The sequence below is a fragment of the Parasteatoda tepidariorum genome, chromosome 9 (assembly GCF_982258835.1).
Source record: "Parasteatoda tepidariorum strain Cologne lab strain chromosome 9, Ptep-v5.0, whole genome shotgun sequence".
Classification (NCBI taxonomy): domain Eukaryota; kingdom Metazoa; phylum Arthropoda; class Arachnida; order Araneae; family Theridiidae; genus Parasteatoda; species Parasteatoda tepidariorum.
The window spans coordinates 31,618,419-31,631,376 of record NC_141763.1 but is presented as its reverse complement, the minus strand read 5'-3'; the positions used below and the strand labels follow the sequence as shown (position 1 = coordinate 31,631,376).

The 12,958-nt window shown below is 28.5% G+C and overlaps 1 protein-coding gene across 34 annotated transcripts in view; it reads left to right on the top strand.

The window, feature by feature from the left end:
- The window catches only part of LOC107453194 (uncharacterized), a 252,200-nt gene that overhangs the window by 73,852 nt on the left and 165,390 nt on the right, over positions 1-12,958 (top strand). For 7 of the 34 annotated variants that reach the window (XM_087151202.1, XM_087151199.1, XM_087151198.1 and 4 more), the window contains exon 1: positions 1,465-1,876. The exons of the other annotated variants lie outside the window; for them this stretch is intronic. In XM_087151202.1, the coding sequence (XP_087007328.1) occupies positions 1,787-1,876 (90 nt within the window). In that variant the 5' untranslated portion in view covers positions 1,465-1,786. Of the gene's footprint in view, positions 1-1,464; positions 1,877-12,958 lie in introns of those variants that run through there. 34 annotated transcript variants of the gene reach the window in all.

Genomic DNA, 12,958 nt, shown 5'->3' with positions numbered 1-12,958 from the left:
TTCAAGTTAGGAATAAAGAATGGAAAATCTAGAGATTTTCCTACTTTTAGAGATTTGTCATTAGGACGAGAAAAAACTAATATGAATATGTATTCCTCTTCATTTATAAAAATATCATTTAATTAGAAATGTAAGTTCTTACAAACAAAAATAAAAATTACTGAATTTTCGCAAAGTGAAACATTTTTGGTTATTTTTAAAATTAGTCTAATTTTAACGGTGAAATCTGAATTCACAGTATCAATTTCTTTAGCATTTTGTTAACACAGAATTATTTTTCAGCCTCAATTTTCTTTATATTTTAAATTAAAAAATTGTTTTTAAAAAGTTAGAAAGCTAGAAAATCGTTATTTTTAAATTTTTCCCAAAAATTCTAAATTGCCTGCTATTTTATCTTATTGAATATTTTATCGCATTTCTTATGTGATTTTTTTTTTCTTCATGATTAATAATTTAAAATGTTATAAATATTTGCGGTATTAAGTATGTATAGTTTTCAAAAAAAGGGAAGTTAAATAAGATCATGTTTTATCATAGTTAAATAACATCACATATTAATAAAATCATTATTAAATAAATAGTCCTAAAATCTATGGGCTTGCCTTTCTAAGATAAAATTTTTTCTACTTTTCTAAAATCTTAATATACCTTAGTTAAACTTTATTTTTAAATTTTGCTTGCTTCCTTTTTTGTGTTTTTACCTCACACTAAATTGACGACACATTTTATTACTTTTCTTACATAATGTAGTTTGTGATTGGTGCAGTAAAGCCACTTCTGGGTCTAATTGTGTTATTAAAAGTTATGTTCCTATCAGAAAACTACTTTTATACTTATTAAAAAAAACATTTAAATGTTTAAAAACACTAATATATTTCACTTTAATATTTTCGAAATAGTTCTATTGACAAAACTTAAAATAAATTTCATTATAAAATTTATATCTGTAAAAAACTGAACTTTAGCTAAAATCCTTTGAAAACTAAACTATCAATTCAAAGTTTTTCAATAAATTTTATTTGTAATCAATTTTTTATGTGGGAATTATTTTAATTTTACAATTGATTTAAATATTTTTTGCGTAAATACTCATTGATTGCACATATTCATACATTACTTTTTGCATAAAAATAGATTATTTTAAGATCTGTATGTGTTTAGTAATTCAAATAACCCTTTAAAGCCTTATTTATGCTAAAAATAGTTAAAATTTAGTTATATTTATTTAGTGTTTTCAATTTAAATTGTATTTAAAGTAGTTTTTTTTATGCGTTAAAATATAATAGCATTTAATACGGATCAATGCCTTTAATACAAATCTTAATTCAAACTACTGTGAAAATAAATAAATAAATAAATAAATATTGTGAAATAATTAAAAATCAATATCAATAAATAATCAATTTTTATATATACTCCACCCCCTAGCCGCGAGAGCAAAAGGAGAAAGCATAGGGAAACGCCGGCGTCTTTTTCACCATGCCCATTTCCACACGCATTGTCAATAGACTCAGCATCATAAGATTGGAACGTTACGTAGTGTGATCATTTTTCGATAAATCTTAACAAGTCAAAAAAGCAAAAAAAAAGGGGATGCCTGCGATGACGTCACTTCATGCCCTCTCACCTGCCTGAAGAGGCCCCTCAATATTATGGAGGGTGCTTTAGCAGACGACATATAACAGCGAAACGAGAGGCTGTGTTTATAGTTTTTGTGACTATCGTTTATGATGTGATGCCATCGGGATTCATTGAAATAGTGCTTTAAAATTATACGGTTATTACGATGACAGAGGTAATAACTACAAACGGTTGTGATCCATGGAATAAACAAACTTTCGAGCCGGTTTTGAAAATGGTGACGGCTGATAATTTGGTATGTTTTGTTTTGGTATACCGCATGTTTTGTCCTCTGTTTTGACAGCTGATATCATTGAAATGTTATTTCTTTAAATTATTTTACTTGGTGGGCTAAGTAGTTGTAGTTGGCTTGTAGTTGTTGATAGAATAACTGCGAAATTAAAAATTTTTATAATCAATATATTATTTAATAATTAATTAATTATATAATAATTTAATATTTTAAGTTTTAATAATTAAATTAATTCACTAAGAAGGCATAAAAGTAATAGTATTGAATTGTGGTTAGCATTAATAAGCAAAAGCTGGCTTAATTTTATTTATTAACACATCTGATTGGAAAAGATTTTTTTATGATTTATCTTTTTTCCAACAAATATAAAAATTAAGGAACTTAGAGGTCAAACTGTATATTTAATTTTTTTTAATAATTTATTGAGAATCTATGCTTATGTACTTATTAGAAAAATTATTTGTTCGATTCAAGGGTTTTCATTATTTGCAGAATATAAATAAAAAATGATACGCCTAAATAACTTTATAAAACATAGATCATAATTCATATAGCACAGCTCTGCTGTTTTTATTTTATTTTTTGTTTATTTTTGTCAAGTAGTATACTTTTATGACTAGCAATTTCACTGAAACTAGTTGTAAAAACCTCATTCCATAAAACAGTCGCACAGAAAGAAAAATAATTTTCTTGATTTTTTTTTTCTTTAACGCTTTGGAGGTTATGTTTGAAAAAGTTGACTCTCTCTCTCTGCAATGTACTTTAACTTTGTAACATTTTCTTAAGTTTCACAACTTATTAAGTAAGAATATTTATGTATAACGCAGTAGTTAGAGATTTTATATTTGTGAAACAAAGAAAATTAATTAAATTTATTATTTTTTTCAATTTATTTTACGGCGCTTGCTATCACTATACACGACACATATTCTAGAAATAATGCAACTCACACCTTGTTAAATATCATTTTCTACATACATAATATTCGTTTCAGTTTTATTGAGAATAGAAAGACATATCAATGTATCTTATTAAAACTTAATGTTTAAAAAATTTTCTTGAAAAATATGGAATACTACGCTCTCATAAATAAAGTGATAAATATAAAAAAATACCAACAAAAAATTTCAAAATTTGAGAACTTCATATTTTTATTATTGTATTGCTATTAACTGGATAATATTTACTTGTCGGAAGTGAACAGTAAATGCCATACGAGATATGTAATAAAATAAATAAAAAATAGATTTTTTTTATGTTTTATATTTTTCAGGGAAAAAATATTAAATTAAATCCTATTTGGTATCGAAATAAATTGGAAAACTTTTTTTTTAAAATTACATTTAACATTTTACTTTAATCTGTTTTATTAAAGGAAATGTGGTTTGCTTTATTTTTGTGTGTAGTTAGCGCACTAAAAAATATTTACTGAGATGAAAAGCATTCAAAACTAAATAGCAGGGAAGAGAGAAAATATTTATTCTTTATCATGTTCACAAAAGAAAAAAAAATAACTTAAAATATTTTATCCCCCTTTAAATTCAAATTATTTCTTGAAAAATAAAACTGATACATAGTTTCTATGCTTCGCGTAACTCTTTTGAAGTATTGCAAATTTGTAACGTTTTTATCTTTCATTCTCTGTCGTGTAGCATTTTAAATAGCAAAGATTTACGTAAGCTCTTGCAAAATTGACGTGGAAAACCCTTCAATGTGTCATATTCATCATAATTTTTAAATCCTGAAGCATGGTGCAATTTTTCATTTGTTCTTTGTTTATAACTTAATCGCAAAACAGTTTGGAACAAAACATTTTGACTTTTGGAACATATAAAAGATGTTTCGCAATCATTGCTTTTTAATGTACACTACCTGTCCAAATTATTAAACGTATAATAAGATTTTATGTAAGATCTTAATTATTAGGTGATACTATATAGCTTTATTGTTTTCAAGCTGCTGAAACCGGTTTCCACTTGCTTACGTTCGTGTATCAATTAGCTAACATTGTAACGCAATACGATAAAAATAAATACCAATCGGAAGTATATAAAGAATCTCCTGAATAAAAATTCTTCACATGTATGTTTAAGTATAAAAGTATTGTATATAAATCCGTGCAAAACATGTAATTATAAAAAAAACTACAGTGCGCATAATAATTTGGTTCAATTATTATAACATACTAATGCAATACGTGATATAATAAATATTCTATATTTAGATAATATATCGCCTAATTTATCCAATCGTCGAATTTATGTTATATATCGTCTAATTTAACCAATTGATACAAGAGCGTAAACAAGTGCAAACCGGTTTTAGTCGCGTAAAAGCAATAAAGCTGTGTAGTACCTGATAATTAAGATTTTCCATAGAATCTTATAGGTCCCGCAGTGGACTGATCGTCAAGACACGGTTCTCATCAGATCACCGAAGTCAAGCATCACTGGCTGCGGTCAGTGTGCGGGTGGGTGACCCACTTGGATCAATCTGCGTAGGGACCGAGGGTGTGCGGTATTGGTCCTCGTTAAACTGTGCTACCGTAAAGTGCTCGACTTCGCGCGCAGGTCGTCGGGCTACCGAAGCGGGGGTGCCATCCCTTCCGCAGAGGATCAAAATTGTGATGGCATGTCTTCGGATCATCCTCCGGGATGTTTCCCAGACCGTCGCCAATAGCCCATTGTGCAGCTCTAGTGCGACGTAAATTTACAACAACAACAACGATAACAACAACAACAAGAATCTTATAGTGCGTCTAATAATTTGTCCAGAGACTGTATATTTCTATAATCCTTCCAAAAATTAAATCAAAATAAACACAAGGGATTTCAAATATACAAGCAATCTAACACACTAACAGAATGGCTCTATAAAACACTCCTTATTTATGATTTAGTATTTAAAATGCATAAAGAATAGCACTAAAAAAATAAATAAGTAATTTTAAATATACATATATAAATTTCGGTATAATTTTTTAAGCTCCGTGATTTGTGTTCTCCTGAATTATTCAAAAGCTACATTTTCGAAATTCACTTACTCTAGCTAGTGTTTAAAATTGGCCTTCAAACGTAATATAATGGAAAGGCGAAACATATTTTTCTCCCTTCTATGTTATTTAGATGGTAGATGTTTTGGGTTGTTAGTTAATAAAGAGACCAAGGTTAATCATTAATATTGTATCAAGGAAGTAAAATTGTAACTGATTGAAGGTTTTGCTGTGTGAAAAAAGAATAAACAGAAAATAATATACTGAAAATAGATTGTGGAAAGTAAACTATTACCATTTAATGATCGAATCCTTTTTCTGGCTAATGAATTTATTTTTCGTACAAGTATTTCACTGTTTTATAAAAATAGATGCATGATCATTATAGTGCTGGGATATATGGGGATTTTAATATCATGATATATCATAATTAATATTTAACGATGTATTTTGATATTTTCAAAATTCTTATTCAAGTATTGTTTTAGTTCTTTTTTTACGTCATACCAAAGTATTTTCATAACAATATTTATCGATGCATCTCGATGTTTTCGAAATTTTTATTTAAGTATTGTTTTACACGAAATGTATTTTTTACATCATACCACAGTCTTTTAATGTGATATATCGTCGAATTGATATTTGACTATGTATTTTGATATTTTCAAAATTTTTTATACTAGTAATGTTCAGAACATTGTCTATTTTAACATCATACACGAGTCTTAAATTGGGCGAGGATGTATCGAGAATTTAATATCGCACTGATAATAACGTAATTGCGCATAATAACGTATTGATAATAAAATGTTTTATTTTTTACTTTGCTGTGAATGTTAATACTTAGTGGGAAAAGTGAATTTGAGGAAAAAATATTCCAGAAAGTTATTAATCTATTTTGGAAAGATATTCCTTATCTAAGGGCAGAATGGGAAAAGCTTCTGAGGAAGGCTCACGCTCACAAAGGGCTGTCGTGCCAATGCTGCTGCTGATGATGATTCCTTATCTTTTACACATGGTTAAAATGTTGTATTGTACGAATTTGGTCTTAAGAGAATATTTCTTTTTCAATTTTTTACCGAAAAGCATAATTATTAGGATTTAATAAACATTTATATTATACAACTAAACTACGTAAACCATATTCAAGATTTTATATACATTAAGTAAAAAATAAACTGCTCTACAAACCATTAATAACCTCAAAATGAAAATGCCTGAATTTGAAATACACAATTGGGTACTTGTAACTTTATACGAAATGAAGTGATTATGCTCAACCATGTGATTCAAATCAGATTTAATTGGATATCTGTTATCGACGTCACGGGTTTGTGTCGAACCTGATTGGTTTCTGAATCCAAGAATCCCACTATTCACCTACGATGGCGTCACTTGCAGTTATCCAATTGATAATTTTTTTTTTAAATTTCGTATTTACATTAAGATCTATTTTTGAATTATGATAGTTTTTTCAAATATTTTTCATTGTTTTTAAAAAAAATATGTGAAATTTTAATTCTTAATTAATAATCCTAGTTTTAATTCAATCTTTTTAGATATTTATAATTTTGTTCCGACTTTTAAAAAAAAAAATTAAATCCGGTTTGTTCAGATTGAGTACATTTTTGTGCAACAGTTTTAACGACAACAGTTTTAAACGATCGCAGCTACTACTAAATCGATAAAACAATGCTAAATTAAAGCAAGTTTTATTTTCATTCTGCTTCATTCTAAATATAATTTAAGACTATTTTCTTGCAAGTGTTTAGTTAATTTAAGTCACATTTCTTACAATGTTTAGATTAAAGTGTTTAGATGTTCAAACAGTATGAATTTATACGAAGTCCATTAAAAGCATTTTCTGTATATTATATTGTCAACTATTCAGTCAAATTTAAGCAATTTGATATCTGTCCAATTTTCCTTTTGAAATCACGCGTTCACATTTCCTTCTTTCGCGTCATTTGAATATTTTTCGCTTTGGAATGTCACATTTGACAAAAATTATGATCCAAGATAAAGAAGAAAAGATTAAGTCTCGTAGTAAAACTGTGAGCCCAGCAAGACATTGACAGCTATTACTAGAACTCCTGTTGACAGTCGGTTGCTATGGCAACCTATCCTGACAGATCAATTTTTTGTCTCCGCTGTCCTGCCATATCTCATCTTCGGATATCTGTCTTAAAAAGATGCATTAGGTTCTATTAGTTGCTTTTTGAGTCATTTATAGTTTGATATAGACTAGACTAAGCTGTAGAAAATTCGGAATTAAATTACGGTAAACTTTTTATGATACTACGGTACTTTTTACTAATATAAGCTACGGGATTTACATTTCCATTTACATTTCCATTTACATTCGGGAATACATTTTTACCGGAACATGTTACGGAACAAAAAAATCTGACATACCGTAATTTTTACATTAATATCCCCTTAAAATCACCGAATCACTCTAATTAAATAAATATTATATAATATTTTACAGAAAGAATGGATTTTATGGAAAAATCCATTTTTACCGTAGAATATTCCATATTTTACACCCAAGGAGCCGATGTTTTATACAGAAATTTTATCCGGAATTAGTAAGTGCAGACAAAATAAAATCAAATTTTCAATATTAAAAATTTAAACGTAAACGTTATAACATTTTTAAATTCAGCATTTACGCTATTTCTAGCTGATGTTGCGATGTTCCTAAATTTTTTAAATTCCACATTATGTGTAATTTTAATTTAGCTTTGAAATTAGAAATTGGCGAACGTGTTAATGATAATTTGCTGGGTTACTGATGAAAAAAATTGAATTATTTCTTTAAATGGGGATTTAGATTATATTCATTTTTATCATTGTCAATAATGACCACATTATATTTTCACTTAGTTTTGATATTTATGAATTAGTGATCTAGATTATATCAAGATTATCTTCAAAAGTTTCACTGATTTATACAAATATTTTTTCTTATATTTTACGCTGTGTTTTAATTTCGCTAAAATTTATTTGTTACAATAACGCATACCTGCCAACTTTTAATCCCTTCCATTATTATTTTTCCCAGTGGTATTAAAATGGAATTAAAACTTCAATTTTAAGCAAACAAATACGTTGTATTTGAGAAAACTTAAGTTGACAACCATGACAGTAACGCATATTAATATATCTGCTTAATTTTTGTAAGAATAGTGGTGATCAATATCATTTAAAAATTAAGATTATGAAAGGAAAAATAGTATATATTTACTACCACTTTAAATATAAAAATAAAATCTTCCGGAAAATCCGGAAGAGTTGGCAGGTATGATAACGGTATATATAATACCAGTAGCCATATTGCAATAGATGATATATTTTTTGCTTCATTATGATTTTACATTTTAACCAATTTTTATTTTACATTGGTCAATATTTTAAACACTCAAATGAAATTTATCAGCACTCCCTATAAAATCGTATTCGATAATGATTGTCATTGAAAAAAATCGTGACACTATTGTATTCGATATGCATCGCTGATCATAATATGGAATTTAATAATTATCGTTGTCGATAATGATTATGACGTCATATTTAGTATTTTATGTTATGAATACTGATCATGGTATTATCATATTCAATTCTTATCGTTATCATTAAAAATTGCAGCATTACCGTACTGGGTATTTATCTTTTTCCATGAATGGGATATTATTGTTGTAGATAGTTTTCTTTTATTCGATATTTATGAATGGTCACAATATACTGAGAATAATTTTTAAAATTTCATTAACGCGATCTTTAAAAACTATCGATATTTCATTATTCATAAAATCTTTCTGAAATATAACTATCAAAAAGCACGCTCCATATGCAAAAGGCATACTCCATTTGAAATAATGTAAAACAAGATTAAAGCAAAAATGAATTGAAATCTCCGACATTCGACAGTTTGTATAGTATCTTCAGTTCACGTCAATGGCGAAAGAGTAAATTCGAAAGTTTATCCGATCATCGACATCAACCTTTCACCTTTTCTAAGAACAACTCAGGTAAGGAAAGGACCGAATTTCGAATTAATTTATGTCTTAAGGGTTAAAAGAGAAGTACTAACAAGTATGAAACGAAGTGAACTGGCTGTTCGTAAAATACCCAGATGGAAAGAAAAGAAGGCACGCGTTGAGAACAGCAATTTCTTTGGACCATTATCCAACATGCAATTAAATCAAGATTTCACTTTTTAAATCGGAAGAATATTTCGTTCTGGTCAGCCCATCCTTTTGTATGAAATAAACTAGAAAAAAAAAGGCTTGTTTTTGTGCAAAGCCATGGGCAAGGTCGAATGCTCCAGGCCTACAGTGGCGTGAAAACGGCGCAGTTTCCGGTCACGCATTTTTATAGAAGTTTTTTTTCTGTTATTTGACTAGCAACAACAATCATTTCTGACGTGTGTTTAATCCTTTGTGAAAATGATTGTAATCAGTATAAATTGTGCTTATATGCAGTTAAGATGACTCGCCTTTGTGGCCCGGAAAATTATTTTTGACTGTGAAGTAACGTCTAAATACTTGATGGCTTGTTTTAAGAAATAAACAGTTATAAAATTTTGCTTTTTTTAATGTAGAACTGTCTGGAGCTATAAGCCAAACGATATTACTTGCTACAAGTTTAGTATAGACTCCTATATCAATTGTAATCTGAATAAATGATTGTTATGCAGATCGTTACTTTGTGTTTTGAGTCTTAGGAAAAGAGTGTAATTTAGTTTCTCTTGATTGATGAGAATAATAAAAATATTGAATGTTTTAAAATGCTTCTTTTTCTCTTCACTATGCAATTATTTTAACTATTATCTGAAGTAGCATTCGTAGTGGTTCCATGGCTACGGTATTCAATACCAATCCATTTGATGCCATGAAATTTTATTCGTGGTAATTTAATGTCTGCTTCTAAAAATGTTACTTGAAATATACCCTTTGTTTCTTAAAAAGCATATCAGGACAGAAGCTACTCTTTTTTAGTTATAGCGAGATTCAGTGATAAATTTAAAGATTGAAATGCTTCGTAACCATTTAATATCCACCAATATGAAGCAAATCATTGAGTTTCAAAATTAACGAAGTCAGTTGTACGAATAAATTTAGTGATTTGAGAGATTAATTTGAATATTGTTGAAATTCAAAGCTATTTATATACACTGCATTTAAAAATAGGGAATTTAAAATTATAAAAAAGGTAAGAGAAAATTGAATAAAAAATATTAAAACTTATCGAAAAACTTCCCATTTGAGTGCTTACGAAGTTTTAAAGAAAGTAATCATTGTGAGGTTTTACGTTAAAGATTTTTAAAAAACTAAGTTCACTAAATCGTTTAACTGTTTATTTGACATAATTTGATTATTTCTTCAAGAATTTTACTCCAATATTATATTTTCCTGGGGACTAAATACAAGAACATTGAAGTATATTATATTTTTGTATCCAAAAAAAATTCCTATATTTTTAAAGGATAAAATGCCTGTTATAAATATGATTGTTTTATTAAATAATACATTTCAGTTGCATCTTTAAAACAATTAATGGCCAGTTAAAATTATTGCCAGTCGGAGAGCTACCAGATCAGCTATCACTATAATAAAGTGCGGTTAAATCACCAGGTTGCAAACAGTTGTACACTCTCAGAAAAATAAGACTCGGCTACGAATTATGAAATCAAAATTTTGACCCATCAAACAATTATACTATTTTGAACCATGTAAAGTTTCTACAAACTTACTAGGACATTTAATCTGAACCATATTTCCTTACAAATTACTGAGTCATCAAGTTAAAGGAGAATTCACTTTCCCCATAACGTGGTTCAAATTTGCACAGTGTTTAGGTTGCAGCAAGATTGTATGATATTATAATTCAGCGCGGTGCCAAAATTCGAACAGAAATGTGATCTCGTATTTTTTCTCATTACGTTAAACATAAATCAAGTTTCGATAAACCTTTCTTTTCTAACCACGCATGAAGTTATTTAATTCCACAATAATAACCATTACTAACATCAACTGACAAAATTAGTTTTAGATAGACAACAAGGAAATTTTTAATCAATACTTTCATCTTCACCCGGGTAAACCATCCTTAAAACATATGTTCAACGCGTGAAGATCTTCACAAGGAATATGTAATTTGCAGTATCATTTCTTAACTTAGAAAGTAATTAGTCATGGTCACATGAAACAGGTGCAGCAGACAGTCATTTCCATGTCACAATCGCTGTAGGAGGTCGCTATTTTGTGCTCTCTCATGGTTAATAATGTCACGAAAAGTCATACTCACTTTTGATCCTGACGCTCTCTCTGTGAAAGTTGAATAATTAAATTTCCTCTAAATGCGAGAGAGGATTAAAATTTCTCATAACCAGAACAATGTTGAAATGTTCTCGTAGAATTGGTTAGTGGCAAATATGCGGTAGAGATTGCTTGAATAAAAGATTTAATTAAATACTGCTGTAAATTTGCATGAATTGTAGTAATTTTATTTATGAAGGTATGCCATTATTAAAAGTATGTTTAGAACAACTGTTGATATGCAGACAAATTAAATGTCGGATTATCTATTACGTCTCTTATGTCCCACAGTTTAAATAAAAAGTGCATTTATTCTAATTTTCTAAGGGTTTTAGCGTAGTTGAAATGGAGCTTAAACTAAATCAAATAACGAATTCAACTGTCCCAGTCAAGATTGAAATAGATTTTGCTTCTACCGAAAGCTACTGCTTAATTCTAAAGTGCCGTATAGGTTACAGTATGATACAGTATAATAAAGTATAAAATACAGTATAGTACAGTTAATAAACACAGCATGCAACGAGAAGATCTCTATCCTAATGAGTTGCATGTCGCTGTCAAAACGCTAATATAAGAGATACAAAAATTGTTTTATTTATAAGCAGTAAAAAATTACTTGTCTTCCACTATTATGGGAATTTTTTAACGAGAAATTTTTGCTGTTATTACGAGTTATGCTGTTATTATTATTTTGATGTTATGTACGAAAAAGAACAAAATGGAAGACATTTTGCTCTTTTCCTTCAATATTCCAACACCTTATTTCCTTACTACGGCAGAAACCCTCTATGTAAATACAGATAACATGAGTGACTGACCTCCGGTCAAGTTACAAAAGAAAGCCTTCTAACAAACTAAAGCAAAGTTTCTTTAAAAACATTTTTTAGGATTCCTGCAGCGCATTTAACACTAGATTGCCTAAGGAAGTCATTTTGACTGCTTCTTAATTTCAATTAGAAAAACAATGATGTATATAATGACACAATTTCTTAGAATTTTGTGACTTTTTTTTCAACATATAATTTTTTTATTGGTAATATTTACTAATAACTTGTTATATAACTGCAAATAATATAAAAAAATATTAAAAATTAATTTTAAACAAATTTCTTTGCACATTAGTGATTTTTTCGCAATCCAGTCATTTTGTCTGCTTTTGGGCAATGTAAGTATATACAAAGTTTCAGTCTTTTTAGTGTTAAGAAATTATCTTTTGTTGACCATATACCTACCATGATTGTCTACATTCCTTTTTTGATAGCCTACTATTAAAAATTTATGTTCGATGTTATAAATAATGTCAATAATTATTGCATTTTAATTCAATCGCAATATTAAAATTGCGTATTTAATAAGAACTATAAGCTTGCTATAAAGATAGTTTCGTTTGCTATAGTAGTTTTAGTTAAGACAGACTTTTACTGTCATACTAATGTTTCATACAAGCTTGTGTCCTCTCGTTTAGCGTTATCTTTGACATAGGAGGATAACGGAAGCTACCGCAAGGGAAGATAAATGATCATTAGGATGATTTTTTATCCACACAGAAAAATGATCCAAGCAGGTTGAGAAATGTAGCATTTGCGATGGAAAAGGAGTTGGAAAAAGTCTCAAATCTCTCTCTTTGCACGCGAGATAGACTAATGGATAACATCATTCTTTGCAACCTGTTGTAGAATATTCCTTTCGCATACCATACTTTATTTAAAAATATTTTAAAAGCCAATTTTAATATTTATTTACAGAAAACTTGAAATAAACAGTTTTTTT